The sequence below is a fragment of the Camellia sinensis genome, chromosome 12 (assembly GCF_055761805.1).
Source record: "Camellia sinensis isolate YWXY chromosome 12, ASM5576180v1, whole genome shotgun sequence".
Classification (NCBI taxonomy): domain Eukaryota; kingdom Viridiplantae; phylum Streptophyta; class Magnoliopsida; order Ericales; family Theaceae; genus Camellia; species Camellia sinensis.
Window position 1 is genome coordinate 35,673,545 of NC_138972.1, and position 17,902 is coordinate 35,691,446.

At 43.9% G+C, this 17,902-nt stretch overlaps 1 protein-coding gene across 1 annotated transcript; it reads right to left on the minus strand.

Annotated features, from left to right (window-relative positions):
• Nucleotides 1-1,140: 1,140 nt before the first annotated feature.
• LOC145803499 (uncharacterized) lies at nucleotides 1,141-3,416 on the minus strand. The gene is made up of 3 exons (XM_082896782.1): nucleotides 3,098-3,416; nucleotides 2,088-2,582; nucleotides 1,141-1,712 (listed from the first exon to the last, which is right to left on the minus strand). The coding sequence occupies exons 1-3, from the start codon at nucleotides 3,414-3,416 to the stop codon at nucleotides 1,141-1,143; spliced, it is 1,386 nt and encodes a 461-aa protein (XP_082752908.1).
• Nucleotides 3,417-17,902: the final 14,486 nt, after the last annotated feature.

Below are 17,902 nucleotides of genomic sequence, written 5' to 3' on the forward strand. Positions count from 1 at the left end.
TCAATCCTTTTTGCATTATGATTTTCAGACCCCTGTAGATACCCCAGAGTTCAGCCTTCAAACTGGTGCAATTCCCTAGATATCCATGTTAGCCCCACAGCCAGGCACCCGTTTCATCCCGCAGTAAGCCTCCATAACCAGATTGGCCAGGATCTCCCTTGGAACAACCATCAGAATTCAGCTTCAGATTACCTGCAATAGGAGCAAACCAGTGAGTTAGTTTTGGTTCAGAATAGGTAGGATGGAGGGGGTTCAGGAAGGCTTCCTGAATCTATTTTGCATGTTGGAAAATTTGTGTTGTAACAAGGGATGCCGGCTGAGTGTGGTGTTTGGACACCTCTTTGTTCTTGTCTTTCCAGATGTGCCACATGGGAGTTAGGAAAATTGTGGCCCATGACAGACCAGCCATCTTAGATGGGCTTTTCATGTTCGTTTTTAGCCAATCAGGTAAAACCTTCTTATATTCTTCTTACCACCAGTTAATATTTTGCAGATTCAGCCACACGGCTTTGGCTTTGATGCATCCTCTGAGAATGTGTGACAAATCTTCTGTATGGTCATGGCACCTCTGGCAGATGTCAGAATCTGATAAATTTCTGGAGAGCCTCATTTGGTTTGTGAGTAACTTACCATGCACGGATATCCAAAGGAAGCATTTGAGCTTTTGAGGTGTTTTAATTTTCCATGTCCACTGCCAGTTTATCCCATCTTCATCCTGTTTAGTAAGGGCATTATAGGCTGCTGAAGAAGAGAATTGGCCATTAGAGTCCCTTGCCATGAAGGAGTGTCCATGTAAGTCACATATCTGGGTCGATATATAAGAATATTAGCTTTGTCTTGTTGGGTGAGTAGGTACTGGATGGGATTCAGATCCCATTGGCCTTCATCATCAATTATAGAACTAACTTTCATAGTATTATCAAAATGCAGCCCTTGATAACTATTGCACAGTGGTTGAGTGCCACACCACCAGTCAGACCATAAAGAAATTGTCTCCCCATCCCCCAAATTCCATCTGATGTTGTCCTCAAGAACTTTTCTATTATTGATTATACTTTTCCAAGTTAGAGAAGCATTCCTCTTTTCAGGCCAATTGGAAATGGAGTGGTGTTGAAGATATTTGGAAGAGAGAATTTTGCACTAGAGGTTATCAGCATTACTAGCAAGTTTCCATCCCAATTTGGAGATTAAGGCAGAGTTTTGGTCCCTTGATTTTCTAATGCCCAACCCACCATATTTTTTACTCTTGCAGACTTTATTCCAGTTCAGAAGGTGAACTTTCTTAACATTTTCAGTGCTGGCCCAGATGAAATTTCTATTTAAGCTATCAAGTTTGTCACAAACAGATCTGGGAATTTCCATGGTTTGCATGAGGTGGTTAGGAATGGTAGAGGTAACAGATTGCACTAGTGTAATGCGGCCTGCAAAGGAGAGGGTATTGGCCTTCCACCCAGAAAGCTTGTTGGTGATCTTCACAATGATGTCTTTGACGTGGTTTCTACTGATTCTACTGTGCAGGATAGGAGTGCCTAGGTATTTACCAAGGTCATGGGTAAGGCCTATGCCACTTTTGTAGCTCAAGGACAGTGCTTCACCCCTAGGAATATTGGAGGAAACAAAGAGTTTGGACTTTTGAAGATTGATTTTCTGACCAGAAATGTCACAAAATTCATTTAAGACTTCCATGATGCACTCACAGTTTCTAGTGTTGGCTTTAGCAAAGAGGATGAGATCATCAGCAAAGAATAAGTGAGAGATAGAGATGCTGTGTCTGGCAGCTTTAAGACCCTTCCAAGCTCCAGTCTAGGTTTTAAGTCTAATCATGTTAGAGGGGTTTTCCATGCAAAGCACAAAAAAGTAGGGAGATAGGGGGTCTCCTTGTCTGAGGCCTCTCCCAACACTAATGTTAGGAAGACTCTCACCATTCCAAATGATAGAAGAGTTAACATTAGACACACAATTCATGATGAGAGAAATCCAGTCAGGGTTAAGATGAAATTCCTTGAGGGTGTGGCGCACAAAATCCCAGGAAATAAGGTCATAGGCTTTTTCAAGATCAATTTTAAAAACCATACCACTAGTCTTACCTTTTTTATTCCTAAGGGTGTGGATAATCTCCTGGGTAATAATAACATTATCAGTGGTGGTTCTACCAGGTATAAAGCTACTATGATTGGGGCTGATAAGGTCAGGGAGCAGAGGTCTAATCCTATTGACAATGATTTTGGTAATTATCTTATATGTCACATTACACAAGCTTATGGGCCTAAAGTGCTTAATGGTTTCAGGATTAGGCAGCTTAGGAATAAGGACAACTTGAGTAGCATTAACCTCCTCCGGTATGCTTTTGGTAGTAAAAAATTGTTGGACAAAAGCACAGACAGAAGGTCCCACAATTTTCCAATTTTGATTGTAAAAGGTAGCTTGGAGACCATTAGTCCCAGGGGCTTTAAAAGCCTTAATGTTTTTGATGGCATGCCAAACATCTTGATTAGTGATAGGTTGTTGCAGGAACTGGTTATCATCTCCAGTAATCCAGGTGAAGTTAATATCCCTCCAATGATCTAGAGTAACAGTTTTCCCTTGTTTAAAAAGGTTACTAAAATAGAGTTATATGTGAATTTTGATATCCTCCGAAGTTGACAACTAGTTGCCAGATTCATCTTTGAGCAAGTTGATTTTCAATTTTCGGCGTTTATTAAGGGTAATGATGTGGAAGAATTTGGTGTTGAGATCACCCAAAGTAAGCCATTTAACTCTAGATTTTTGAACCCAGATAAGTTCTTCTTGGAAAAGAGTTGAGTTATATTGTTGAATGAGGTCTTGTTCTAACAGGAAGAGGTTGTGAGAAAAGTTTCGGGTCTGATCTTTTTGGATGCCCTCTATACGAGCCAGCAGGGATCTCTTCCTTTTAAAAACATTACCAAACACTTTTTTGTTCCAAGTTTTAACTTTTTGAGTGAATTCAGAAATAGCCCCCACAAGATTGGTATTTATGTTAGCCCAAGAATGTAACACAACATTAGAAAAACTAGGATGACACAGCCAAGCTACTTCAAACCGAAAAGGTCTATTTTTAGGGTTAAGGGGTGCATACCTTGGGTGAGGACAATGAGGGGGGAGTGATCAGAGTATGTTCTGGGCAATGTCCTCACTTTGCCTTCTGGGAATAAATCCCTCCATTTGTCATTACCCATGGCTCTGTCAAGACGCTCCATGGTGTTAGCCCGACCTCTACTATTGTTAGACCAAGTTAGTCTAGGACCAATGCTGCCAAGGTCGATGAGGTTACACTTATTAATTCTTTCTGCAAATTTCTGAGCTCTATTAAGGTTGTAATTAGTGGAGAAGCTTCTTCGTTCAGAGCTATTGGTGAAGTCATTGAAGTCCCTTGCTACAAGCCAAGGTTGCTCCATATTGTTAGCTGTTTTTTCAAGGTTATCCCATGTTACCTCGTGCATCGTGTATGCCATTTCATAACATTGTGCATGTTAGGTTGTATCTTAGTTTGCATTCATGCATGTCATGCATATTGCATTGTGCTTGGGATAGGAGTTAGCCCGAGCACGGGAAACGAGGTACGTTCCGTACTTCGAGTGACGGAACGTGTCTCAATTCCCTAGTCACCGACACTCCGGATCATCCATGATGGAGTTAGGTCTTGTTGTGTTTTCATGTGCATTCATTTCATATTAAATTGTGCAATTCGACTCCTCGGCCATCATGCATCGAGATACGTGATTGGTGGCACGAGGATCGAGGCATGCATACATTTGTGAAAACACATTGCTATGCCCCTTTCCTGCTCTCTGTTGCAGCAAATCAAGAATCAGCGGTCTTCCGAGGCTTGGCACGCATTTCAAGAACAGGTGCAAACAGAGGCTAATTGGGGCATCGTCATGGATTTTCGCGCAAAGGTAACCCAGGCATGCATCATTCATCATCCGGAATGGAATCAAGGCAGTCCCTGGTTTGCATGCCAGTTTATTATTTTCTTAGTTAATTTGTTAATTAATTAGGAATTTGTACATATTTGGACTGTAATATTTATTTGGACTGTACTATTCTTTTATTCGGGACTGTATATTTATTCGGACCCTCTGCGCGAGGGCAATGTTGTAATAAGTGTGCGTGAGTGTGATGTATGTCTTCCAACCCCACGTCTTTCTTCCCTTTTATTTACCTGCTTATGATGGTTAGATTAGGGCATATTTCAATTAGCATACAGTATGATAGCATGTTTGCATTCATTCATCTGTTTTGCATGCACCGGGCTCGGCGCATCATACTAACTGCATTTGTATTTCAATTCCAAGTTGAATACATGTTAGCTGTAGCATTCCATAGGCCATGTTTAGAATAGCCGAGCCTGCTATAGTTTGCATTTTTGCATGTGTTGCATTAGGCATTTCTGTATACTTAGGATTCATGCATGATTTCTAATGAGTTTTTGTTTTGGCTTTGAGTACTCGGTGAGTTTTATGCTTTAGCATCCTTGCATGCGTGTGAGTGACTGCCATGAATAGCATGCTTACCATGAGGCTAATTGCTTATGTGACATAACTGCTTGAATGCCTGTGGGTGAAGGTTGGGTTAGTTGGATTGGGACAATTCATCAAATGTTTGTTTTAAGCCCACTAGATAGTGGCAAAACCATCTTTTCTAAGCCCACCCGAGGGTGGCAAAATCTGCATTTTAAGCCTACTTGCGAGTAGCAAACCATCTTTCAAAAACAAACATGAAATGTTTTGTTCCAATTCAGGCGATCCAGTCTATACTTGTATGCTGTGCGCATCACATAGTAATCTAGGCTAATAACCAGAATAAGAACACATAATGTTTTCAAAAATAGTTATCATGGTTAGTAGAGGCCGATCTTTGATCGGGCGAGCAGGGGTGCTCACGAAGTGACCTTCCCCAATCGTACCCAAGTTCCCGAGCCGAGGAAACTTTGGTGATGACGGACACGTGGCCTTAGGCAACGAGTCAGGGTTTCCTAAATTTTCCAAAATAAAATATTTAGGTGGCGACTCTATATCTGGCAAAGCAGTCCATGTTTGGCACTTCTTTCAAAAATCTGTTTTCTCAAAACGATTTGCCGGATTTGGACTCTTTGGTTCAGATTTAGAACCGTGACAATTTTAGAGTCCTGAGCTGTAGTGACCCCAAATGAACAGAACGGGAGCTCAACCCTCCTGGGGCGTTCAGGGGACGTCTACAGTTTCTGGCGACTCTGCTGGGGAATTAGAGAACTTGACTTGAACTCATGATATCTATTTTTGACTACACTTGTGTGTTTCTTTGCATTGCATTTGCATTGGTGCGCCTAGGACACCGTGTTTGCCATCTGCTATTCCTGAACGGTTTGCCGGAGGCTTGTCTTGTCAAGACATGACCATAAGGCTGACCGGTTGAGGGCTCTGCCAGTATGGGAACACAAACCCCGGTTTTACCGGGGCACCCTTTTTGACCATTCGACCTAGTGCATATTCGGAATCCATAGTGACCATTCCAAGCTAGGACAGGTTGCTTACCCGATCATAGTTTGTTTGAAACCGATGCGTGCGTAGTGAAACCCTAGCTCCTGACGAAATAGGACAGGGAAACCCTATCCCAACATAGGGGTGTTTTGGCTCTCACTTATCTGTTATGTGCTTTTAGAGTGCGTCTCTACAGGAATGCATGTATCAGTTTGCAAGTTTGGGCATCAGGCCTGCGGGCACTAGTTCAGTATTTTGGGATCCAGTTTACCTGAGGGTATTAGTTTACGGGCAGAATTCTGTAGAGGCACAATCATTCAGCTCTGCTCATATGGGTTATCGTGAAATCAGGCTGTGATGCTCTCTGTTTTCCCTTTTGCTAGGTAGTCCTGGAACCATAGCTTCAGAAGGCTCTAATATCCCCTAGGTACACCGAACTTGTGTTGATAGACTTTGTTGGGTCAGAGATTCAGTTCAAGGGCAATAGAGGCAGGGTAAAAAGGTCAGTCAGGCACAGACCACCAGTACAGTAGCTACCAGCTCAGTGGTCTTTGAACAGCCAGGTTGAGATTTTGAGTCTACTGTAGAGATAGATATACTGGTGGTTCAATCAAATCAGGACAGTATGTCAGGCTTAGAAGAGATGGTGCGCCAGCTCCAGGATAGTATGAAAGCCATGCAGCAAGATGCTGTCCGTCAAGCGGAATTCGCCAAGCAACAGGCTGTGGTCATAGCCCAACAGGCAAAGATAATTGCCAGGTTAGAGCAGCAAACCGGAGTATCTACTTCACACTAGGCTCCTCCTCCACCAAGAGTTCCCATACTCGGGGAGGCAACCCATGTCCAGGATGATACGGACATTCCAGGTGGGCCAGCTCCGCCCCCGGTGCTACCCCAGCTGTCTAAAACACCCACCAACCTGCCAGACTCCCCCTTTGAGTTCAAGATGGACCCCACAGCATTGAAAGTGAGCAGGCTTGAGAAATTGTTCAAAAAGTCTCAGGGGGCCCACTCTATTCCTAATATAGAGGATGGTTATACCGACTCAGTGGTGACATTACCGGATCGGTTCAAGATGCCACATATCGATCGATTCGATGGCTCTGAAGACCCAATGGTGCACCTCCAACTGTTTTCTGATATTTTGAGGCCAATGGGTTTGACCACAGCCCAGAAATTGTCACTATTCGGCCGAACCCTGTCTGGGATAGCCGCAATCTGGTATGCAAAATTAGAGAACTCTGTGAAACAGAACTGGGAAGGGCTGGCTGAGGCCTTTATTGCTCAATACTCCTACAACACACAGATCGAGGTCACGACTCGTGATCTCGAAGTCACCCGCCAAGAGCCAAATGAGGGTTTCTCAGAGTTCGTGACAAGATGGAGAGCAAAGGCCTCAATGATGACTACAAGGCCTTCCGACAAAGATCAGATCAGGATGATTGTTCGGAATCTGCATGGCAAGTTACTGCAAAAGATGGTCGTCCTACCTCTGTTTACCTTTCCAGCCCTTCATGAAATAGGGGTTCAAATCGAGGATGCCATCAGACAAGGGATCTTTGCAGAAGACAATGAGCCTTCAAAGAGAAATGTTGCTCGCAGTTCCAATGCTACTACTGATGGTAGCACAGCTGCGAAATGCTCAGAAGTAGACACTATCATCACTTCCCTCAATGACCAAGAACCAACCACTTCAACTCGGCCCGAAGCCCGAAAATTCCATCCTCTTTACATGAGTCTCTCCCAAGCTTTGAAAAAGCTGCAAGAAGAAGGGCACCTAGAACTCCTAGAACCCCAACCCCTTCCAAATCCTCTTCCACCAAGATGTGACCCAGCTAAATACTGTGTCTATCATCAACAACACGGTCATGATACGAACCGTTGCATCCGCCTCCGTCATAAGATTCAGGATCTTATTGACGAAGAGACCCTAGCTCCACCAAAAGGACCTCAGGTTAGTACTGATTCATCACCTCCCCATCTCAACCTCATCCATACACTACCATCCACCTTCGACCCCAGCATATACATCACCCCAGCCCATCTACCCAAGCCTGAGGTGTTCATTCCAGAAAGCATGGACTTATGCATGATGGATGCACCTGAACCCCAATCATCTCAAACCCGTGAGCCCACTACTTCTGAGCTGAAGAGGATGATCGAAGATCTTCAAAGAACTGTGACAGATTTGGCCTCCGGGAGATCGGCTCCGTCATTAACCACATCACATACCAGGGAGTTCATGTCAAAAGGCTCCCCAGTCTTGGAACGGGCTGTATTTGAGGAATGCCAATCCCTTGGCAAAGTGGAGGCAAACGGTAAGAACAAGGTAGGGGCAGGCATTGGTCCTCATGAACATCTTCTGCTGGCTGTTGAGGCTTTGAAGGCTGAAGGACTAAACAAACAGCAAGTGCTTACAGTGGTTGCAAAAACTGTGGATGATATTTTTGTCACTCAAGTTGGGGGCAGTTTGAATCAAGGGGCAAGCCGGGAGAAGGGTCGTTGTATCAGAAACGTTCCTTTCAGCTATAATTCTGCACTCAGAAGAGATCAACAAACCAGGCCAGCACCTGCCAAGCCCTTTGCTGGTGCGTCCAGCAAAAATCCACAAACTTTGAAGTACCAACCCCGAGGTCAAAGGGTCTTCCATGCCCTCCACATGCCTTTGTCTAAAGCTTTCCAAATCCTTATAAGACAAGGCCATCTCAAACCCCTTGAGCCTCGGCCTCTCCCGAATCCTCTTCCGACTACGCATGATGCTGCCCAATACTGTGCCTTCCATCAACAAACCGGTCATGGTACTGACAATTGCTCTCGTTTTCACCACGAAGTGCAAGATCTGATTGACAACGGGGTCGTCCTCCCACCAGCTCAACAAAGTCTATCGCCACTGGATCAGTGAACTTGGGAGATAGTGCAAATATGTGATTAGGGGATGAACCACCTGCAAGCGGCACTCAGTTTACTCCAGATGTGGCGTGGGGCACGCACTGTTTTGAGCCATTGCGAATGATGGTTTTTGTAACTTCTGAATTGGGTGTTGAGTCAGTTCTGTGGTTTTGTTTTGAGTCTGTCTCTTTGTTTTGAGTCTGTCTTTTTTGATTAAGGGTCTGTCTTGTTGTATCGAGTCAGTCCTGTTGTAATAGAAGTCGGGTGATTCCGGGGGGTGTTACCTTGGGCGTCACCGTTTTGTTTTGCGTTTGTCTTTTCGTTTTGTTTTGAGTCTGTTTCTGCCAGGGAGCCAGTTGTGCCAACAGATTTTTTTTTGAATAAAACAGCAGTGATCTTCTTGCTCTCGCATTTGCTTCTGCCTTGTGCCAGTTATGCCGGAAGTTCTGAATGAGACGGCAGTATTTGACTAAAGAACTCTGTCTTTTCTGTGCCTTGAAATCATTGTATCGACCTAAGTTTTTCAAAACTTTTTTTAAACACTGCGGTGAAAACGAAAAGGAAGGAATTCCTCGGGATTTGCAAAACTTTGATCATTTGAGAGAAAGAGAGGCGTGCCAAGCCCTTAATGAATGAAATCATGCTTGTTAGCGTGAGTACTGAGAAGGACCCTGGCTTGATCCAGACTGGTTTCACACTATCTTCAGCGCGAGCGATTTGTCGCTTTCTTAAAAACTTTCAAAAACAAAATGTTTTGCGCGGTCCTGCGAGGACCTGTGTGGAATCTCTCCTGAGATTGTGTAGCCTTGGATCGCTCTCAGCCTCGAGACTTAACCCCTTCGCTTCTAAACCTTGAACTTGAATTCAGAAGGTTCAACGGTCAACTACGATGTGAGGCCTGTGTGGCCAGATTTGAAGCAGCCTTCGAACAAGAGGCCAGGAAAGTCAGATCAAAAGATCAGAAGATCAGAAGAAGCTTGCAAAGTTAGAACAGAAGTACCCCTCGAACTAGGGGCAAAGATATCAGACATGCTCGAAGAGCTGAAGATGAGTCCTCTTGCAAAACAGCAGCCATTCTCTTGGATTCAGATGACTTAAGGATCTCAAAACCATTTGACATGAACAAAGCTACACTTTTACCCTTGAGAGGCTCGCTGGGTCGAAAACTCGGAAGGGCGATCCAGGCAAAAGTTAGAGCAAGAAAAAGAACAAAAAAGAACAAAAAAAGAAAAATGCAAAGAATGAAAAAAAAAAAAAGACAAAAAAAGAAAATGCAAAGAAAAGAACAAAAAAAAAAGAGAAGAAAATCAAAAAAGAAAAGAAATGAAAAGAATTGAAAAGAAAAGAAAAACAAAGCTCGCAAGGTTGAAAACCCGCAACAGGCGCCTTGGCAAAAGTTAGAGCATAAAAAGGAGAGGTTAATACCCGAGTGTACCTTAACCCCGAATTACGTAAGGCTTGATTCCCATCTTTGGGATACGTAGGCAACTTCATTCTGAAGTCCAGCCGTAAAACACTCCAAATCGATTGTGCCCATGTAATGGTTTTGATCATCTTCGCTTTCTCTGTATCCGAGAGTCTGGTTGTGTTCGTCGCTCTGAGGACTGACTACAATGCGCTACGGTACTATCCAAACAAGGGGCAACTTTCCGTTGCCATTCAAAACGCCGCAGCGTCATTTCAAACAAGGGGCAACTTTCCGTTGCCATGCAGTGTCCTTCAGACAAGGGGCAATTTTCCATTGCTATGGATCCGAGGTTGTGCATCTCAAGAGTATGTTCCGTGCTTGTTGAGCAGTGGTCGTTTGCAAAAATAGTTTTTGAGAATTTTTACTGAGGTTGACTAATCTTCTCGAAAAGTATTCCATTTTCAAAACTGGACCATTTCTTGGACCCAAAAAAGGAAAACTCTCAGTGCTCATAGCCTAACTTGCATGATTTTAAATCAGAAAATCGAACAAGCGCATTAATCTAACTCTCATGTTGGTCAAAACTGTTTTAGTAGAAAGCAAAAACAGAAAATGGTCAAAATGATGAACTAGGGGCACAGTTGAGTCAGGTGTTCTGTCTTTTCCCCTTTGTCAAAATACTTGCCAGAAAGGGCACTCTACTTGTCGAAAAGGGCACCGTATTGGCCAGAAAAGGGCACAACAAAGGGCAGAAAGCTCTCACATCCTCCAAGCAACAAGGTATCAAGCAAAGTGCGAAGTACGAACTAGAATGGGGCAAGATATTCCACTCCATCATCTGGACAGATCTTATCACGTCCAAACTCCCCAGCAAAGCATCATCAACTGATGTTAGCTGCAGATTTGCTACACACCCAGTTGTAATGCAACCTTTCCGTGGAAGGAATTCACTAGCTGTGAGCGGAAGAAAGAGAATCTAGCGGAGTGCTAGGGGCAAGAGCCCACAATTTGCTGTTTATCCATCAACCACCCAGGGGAGGGATGAAAAATGAGAGATTGAAGAATAGAGAGATGTGTGATGAGAGAAAAAGTGAGAAGAGGGCTTTTTCAGAAAACAGAGCTTGAGGGCCGAGTGATATGAGAATCACAAATGAGGAAGGGTGGGAAACAATACCCAGTGAAACAGGCTCCCTGTGCACGTCTGTGTGTCGTGTCTTTTGTTTTGTTTGTCTCAATTCTTGCTTTGCGTCGTTCCGAGCGTGTCTCGATGTGCTTAGGTTGTTTACCTTTTGTTTTCCATTATTGAGTCTTTTTCGCTGTGTTCAGTTGTAGGCTCAATACTCGGTCAAGAACTCATTTCTCAATTTCAAAAAATCATCTTGTGCTCAGAGTGCCGTGTCGTTCTCCACATTTGTACAAAACAGAATTTGTTCTTTTATAAAATCGCAGGATTCAACCCAGGTCATGTGAGAACAGTAGAACAAGGACCTATCTGAAGCTATATATGGTTCCGGACTGCAAAGCAAAAGCAAAAGAGGAAAATGTCAGGTATCTGAGTTTGTTTCAACTTCAGTAAGTTCCAGGACTACATTCCGTGTGTACCTCTTCAAGCCTTGTCAATACTCCGAAGTATGAGTGCCTCTACCTCAAGCGCAAGATCAAGCCTGCTTCAAAGTTATGCACCCTTCCACCTGCATTGTTATGCACTTTTCCACTTGTATTGTCATACACACCATGCTTCCATTTATTTGCATCTTGTGTTATCTTCTACCTTTTATCCTTTTACGCTGAGCAGCGTTTGGGATCGTTGTCCTCCGGGACTTTCTCGGGTTGCGTTGTGCGCGCACTTGAGCGGTTGTCTTCAGACCTCTTCTCACGATTTCGGCGTGGTTAGAGTGTTCTTTTCCTCACACGATTTCAACGTGTTTGGAATTTATCTCAGGTTGCGTTGTGTACGCACCTGGGCGGTTGTTTTCAGACCTCTTCTCACGATTTCGGCGTGGTTAGAGTGTTCTTTTCCTCACACGATTTCAGCGTGTTTGGAATTTATCTCAAGTTGCGTTGTGTACGCACCTGGGCGGTTGTTTTTAGACCTCTTCTCACGATTTCGGCGTGGTTAGAGTGTTCTTTTCCTCACACGATTTCAGCGTGTTTGGAATTTATCTCAGGTTGCGTTGTGCGCGCACCTGGGCGGTTGTTGTTTGGACCTCCCCTCACGATTTCAGCGTGGTTTGAGTGTCCCATTCCTTACGCGATTTCAGCATGTTTGGAATTTATCTCAGGTTGCGTTGTGCGCGCACCTGGGCGGTTATTGTTTGGACCTCCTCTCACGATTTCAGCATGGTTTGAGTGTCCCGTTCCTTACGTGATTTCAGCGTGTTTGGAATTTATCTCAGGTTGTGTTGTGTGCGCACCTGGGCGGTTGTTTTTGGGCCTCTTCTCACGATTTCAGCGTGGTTTGAGTGTCCCGTTCCTTACGCGATTTCAGCGTGTTTGGAATTTATCTCAGGTTGCGTTGTGCGCACACCTGGGCGGTTGTTGTTTGGGCCTACCCTCACGATTTCAGTGTGGTTTGAGTGTCCCGTTCCTTACGCAATTTCAGCGTGCTTGGAATTTATTTCAGGTTGCGTTGTGCGCACACCTGGGCGGTTATTGTTTGGACCTCCTCTCACGATTTCAGTGTGGTTTGAGTGTCCCGTTCCATACACGATTTCAGCGTGTTTGGAATTTATCTCAGGTTGCGTTGTGTACGCACCTGGGCGGTTGTTTTGGGGCCTCCTCTCACGATTTCAGCGTGGTTTGAGTGTCCCATTCCTTACGCGATTTCAGCGTGTGTGGAACTTCTCTTAGGTTGCGTAGAACGCGCTCCTGATTGATTTTCTTTGTTCTGCCTCCACTCACGAGTCCAGCGTGGTTGGAATATGTCACCCTTTGCATCTGTTGTACTCTCTGTTGCATCGCATCTATTATCTATTGCATCACATCTGTTACATCCATTGCATCATATCTGTTTTATCGTCTGGTCTAGGAGACCTTAAATCCTCCGGTCTAAGGAGACCTTAAATCCTGCATCTTTATTCGCACTGTCTTGTGCACTCCCTAGTCTAGGAGACCTTAAATCCTCTAAAGGTGCAATTCCTTTGGTGTTTGTCGTGCCCGAACGACTTCCGGTGGTCTGATATAGCCACCTGCCTGTGTTAGCGGTGAGTTCCTAGGAGACCAACTGAGACGGTGGAAACTAGAGTTCGAATGGCTCTTGCCTAGAACGCAAAGGTTCGGGATTTCCGAGACTAAAGTCTGGTTTAAATACCCCAGGGGTATATCCTCGGCTTGAAATCTGTATGGCAGCCCCATAGATTGAGATAGCATCTGTATGCACCTCAATTCTGGATACTGATCCAACCTAGTCTGTCACCCTGTTGGAGAATAGGGAAAGCTGCAACCATAGTCAGGGAGAAAAGTAGTACCTGTGGTTCAACTGAGAAGAAGAAGAAGATTCCCACATCAGCATGAGGTAGGACATTGCCGAGGTAAGTCATTGCCAATTGCCCTGTAAGGTACCTCCCTTTTCCTAGCCATCACATTGCATTTTAGCCACTACATTGCAGTGCATTGCATAAATCCTCAATTTTCAAACCGGCTTCGCATAGCGTGTAAATCCAATTTTCAAACCGGCTTCGCGTAGTGTGTAAGTCCAATTTTCAAACCGGCTTCGCGTAGCGTATAAGTCCAATTATCAAACCGGCTTCGCGTAGCGTATAAGTCCAATTTTCAAACCGGCTTCGCGTAGCGTATAAGTCCAATTTTGAAAATCTTTCTGCATATCATTTCGCATCCTGCCCCTGAACTACGCTGGTTTGATTCCTTGCAAAATGATACGTAGGCAGCCTGCGGGCACAACCATTTATTTGTCTATATTTTGTTTGTTTGTCCAAGTCTTCGGCCTCGTCAAAAATGGGTCGTCTCTGGGCTTTGACATTCACTCCCGTCACTTCTTGACTTCCGAGTTCTGTCAAAGAGGGGCAACTGTAGACACCCCATTTTTGACCGTCCATAAGACTTCGACGCGACTGATGATTTACATGGTGGAGAAAGGTGTGCAGGGCAAAGGTTCAATTTCTTCGGCAAAAAGAGAGTCAAATCTCAACTTCATACCCCTGTTCTGGACCAGAACGATCTCAATCAAAAGATTTTAGACTTAAAACCCTCTCTTTCAAAAACATTTTTGAAATAAAGTTTCTGCGATGTTCCGAGACTCGCATTTTGTCAAAAATTGCGCTTTTCGGTAAACCGAGCAAGGACAAAGTGGAAATGAATGAAAGGGATATGAAATCTTTGAAAAATCTTTCAAAACACCTTACTTAGGGGTTTGAAGTTGAAGAAAAGAAGAGAAGAGGGAAGAAATCCAGTCGGGGGAGAAAATGGGCATGAATCGTTAAAAGAAAGTTGAGCAGCCCTCGCCGAATCGGGCCTATTCATTTGGATACTTAGAATCAAACTATGAGGCCACCACCATTGGAAATAACACTTCCGGGGCTTCATTTTTCACTCAAGAATCTCCGAAATCCAATTCCGGACGGGGAAGATATAGTTGATTGAAGTAGGGCATCACTCCGATTGGACCGAAATCTACGCGGCTTCACCAAAAAGGGCATAACTTTTTTCACAGGAGGAATTTTAATGCAAGGTTTGCGCCATTGGAAAGATAACTTCCGGGGATTCAATTTGGACACTTGAACGGCCACCATTGGACCTTCCTACCACCCACCAGCCACTTTTCTTTCTGGCAGTCCATTTTTTTGTCCTGAAAGTAGTTGGCCGGCCAGAAAATCTAGCTGGCCGGCCACCTAGCTGGTGAAATGACTTTTTTGCCCTTTTAAACTAGCCGGCCATGCCCCCCTCCCCAAGTGTGTCCTAGAAGTGAATTTTGTTTTCCACTACACCCATGTCCGAGGGTTTGGCCATTTTGGGGGGAAACTTGATTTGTTTCCCCCCCTTTTTTTTTCCCCCTCTTTTCCACCCCTTTTGCTTATATATACAGCCCCTCCCCTTCAGATTTGAGGGTTACAAAATTTGTTTTGAGAGCCTTGCATCAATTCTCCCTCTCTCTCTACTCTAAGCCTCAAAACACCAAGTCCTACACCCTTTTCTTCATCACCACCTAGCACCACATTACCACTTCCATTCCAGCAGCTTGGAGGTCTTCTCAGAGGCTAGGAGGCAGCTTTTCTTGGTCCAAGAGGCAGCAAAGGATTGGTCTTCAAGAGTGAGTTGATTTCTCCCTCTTTCTAGCTCATTTTTGCAAGTTTTCTTAGCCCCTTTTGCTTGCTGTTTTGATCTCCGACCAAAACTGAAAGTGACATTTTTTTGAGCTTTATTTCATCTTTCATTAAGGGTCTTACCCTGTTTGGGACCCCCATCTTGCACTTGCTTCATTACCCCTTTGTATGCCATAATCTTGCATAGTATTTTTGGCCTATGTATGGTCTGTTTTGGAGCATGATGTAAACTGTAGATAGGCTTATTTTGAGCCCTTCTTCAACATTGAAGAAGGGCTCATCACTGTTTGGGACCTCCATGTGCCACTTGTCATTATCCCCCTCTTTGGTCCCCATTTTTGCATGATTTATTAGCCTATTGAGCTTCTGTTTTTGGACCTTGGTCCGAACTGAAAATGGCCCTATTTTGACCCTCTATTCATGTTTCATTAAGGGTCTATGGCTGTTTGGGACATCCTTTTTATACTTCATGTTATAGCTCTCTTGGTGCCATTATTTTGCATAGCATTTTGAGCATACTTGTATCTGTTTTTGGGGTTTGTCATAAACTGTAATACATCATATTTTTGGCCCCTCTTCAATATTGTAGAAGGCCCCTTCTCTGTTTGGGGCCAGCATTTGTGAGTTTCTTCATTACCCCTCTCTTGGCCCCATTTTTGTATGCTAATCTAGCCTCATTTGTGTTCCATGTTTGGCCATGCTTTAAACTGTAAACATGCTTTTTTTGGGGCTGCCTAGCTTCTGTATTCATACTTCATGTTCAAATTATGCATGCATTGCATAGCTATAGGCCATTTCATGCGCCAAAATTCATGTTTCGGGACTCGTTCCATGCATCGGGTATCATTTTGCCATGATTCGGGGCTGTTTTGCATCTCATTTTACCTCTGAAAATTGCATGATCATATTCTATATTCCATGTTTTGCCATGTCTTGTTAGAGTGGCATTCCGTGTCGTAGGTTCGGTCCTCAGTTTGCGTGCACGCGTGCACGCACTTCGAGTTGTCTCATTTTCATCTTATGGCCTCCTATGTGAGTGTGACTGAGGTCCACTTGTGTTGGTGTAAGTCCATATTGCATTGTGTATGCCATTCCATTTCATAGCATTGTGTATGCTAGGTTGTATATTAGTGCATTGTGTATGCCATGTTATCTCGTGCATCGTGTATGCCATTTCATAACATTGTGCATGTTAGGTTGTATCTTAGTTTGCATTCATGCATGTCATGCATATTGCATTGTGCTTGGGATAGGAGTTAGCCCGAGCACGGGAAACGAGGTACGTTCCGTACTCCGAGTGACGGAACGTGTCTCAATTCCCTAGTCACCGACACTCCGGATCATCCATGATGGAGTTAGGTCTTGTTGTGTTTTCATGTGCATTCATTTCATATTAAATTGTGCAATTCGACTCCTCGGCCATCATGCATCGAGATGCGTGATTGGTGGCACGAGGATCGAGGCATGCATACATTTGTGAAAATACATTGCTATGCCCCTTTCCTGCTCTCTGTTGCAGCAAATCAAGAATCAGCGGTCTTCCGAGGCTTGGTACGCATTTCAAGAACAGGTGCAAACAGAGGCTAATTGGGGCATCGTCATGGATTTCCGCGCAAAGGCAACCCGGGCATGCATCATTCATCATCCGGAATGGAATCAAGGCAGTCCCTGGCTTGCATGCCAGTTTATTTATTTTCTTAGTTAATTTGTTAATTAATTAGGAATTTGTACATATTTGGACTGTAATATTTATTTGGACTGTACTATTCTTTTATTCGGGACTGTATATTTATTCGGACCCTCTGCGCGAGGGCAATGTTGTAATAAGTGTGCGTGAGTGTGATGTATGTCTTCCAACCCCACGTCTTTCTTCCCTTTTATTTACCTGCTTATGATGGTTAGATTAGGGCATATTTCAATTAGCATACAATATGATAGCATGTTTGCATTCATTCATCTGTTTTGCATGCACCGGGCTCGGCGCATCATACTAACTGCATTTGTATTTCAATTCCAAGTTGAATACATATTAGCTGTAGCATTCCATAGGCCATGTTTAGAATAGTCGAGCCTGCTATAGTTTGCATTTTTGCATGTGTTGCATTAGGCATTTCTGTATACTTAGGATTCATGCATGATTTCTAATGAGTTTTTGTTTTGGCTTGGAGTACTCGGTGAGTTTTATGCTTTAGCATCCTTGCATGCGTGTGAGTGACTGCCATGAATAGCATGCTTACCATGAGGCTAATTGCTTATGTGACATAACTGCTTGAATGCCTGTGGGTGAAGGTTGGGTTAATTGGATTGGGACAATTCATCAAATGTTTGTTTTAAGCCCACTAGATAGTGGCAAAACCATCTTTTCTAAGCCCACCCGAGGGTGGCAAAATCTGCATTTTAAGCCTACTTGCGAGTAGCAAACCATCTTTCAAAAACAAACATGAAATATTTTGTTCCAATTCAGGCGATCCAGTCTATACTTGTATGCTGTGCGCATCACATAGTAATTTAGGCTAATAACCAGAATAAGAACACATAATGTTTTCAAAAATAGTTATCATGGTTAGTAGAGGCCGATCTTTGATCGGGCGAGTGGGGGTGCTCACGAAGTGACCTTCCCCAATCGTACCCAAGTTCCCGAGCCGAGGCAACTTTGGTGATGACGGACATGTGGCCTTAGGCAACAAGTCAAGGTTTCCTAAATTTCCCAAAATAAAATATTTAGGTAGCGACTCTGTATCTGGAAAAGCAGTCCATGTTTGGCACTTCTTTCAAAAATCTATTTTCTCAAAACGATTTGCCGGATTTGGACTCTTTGGTTCAGATTTAGAACCGTGACAATTTTA

Bases quoted from the DNA above. Each gene is read 5' to 3' on its own strand.
- LOC145803499 (XM_082896782.1), bottom strand. From the start codon at position 3,416: ATGGAGCAACCTTGGCTTGTAGCAAGGGACTTCAATGACTTCACCAAT. The intron at 2,583-3,097 runs GTATGCACCCCT...TTTTTAAACAAG, and splicing joins CCTCATTGTCCTCACCCAAG to GGAAAACTGTTACTCTAGAT. The intron at 1,713-2,087 runs GTAAGACTAGTG...TCTTTGCTAAAG, and splicing joins CACCCTTAGGAATAAAAAAG to CCAACACTAGAAACTGTGAG.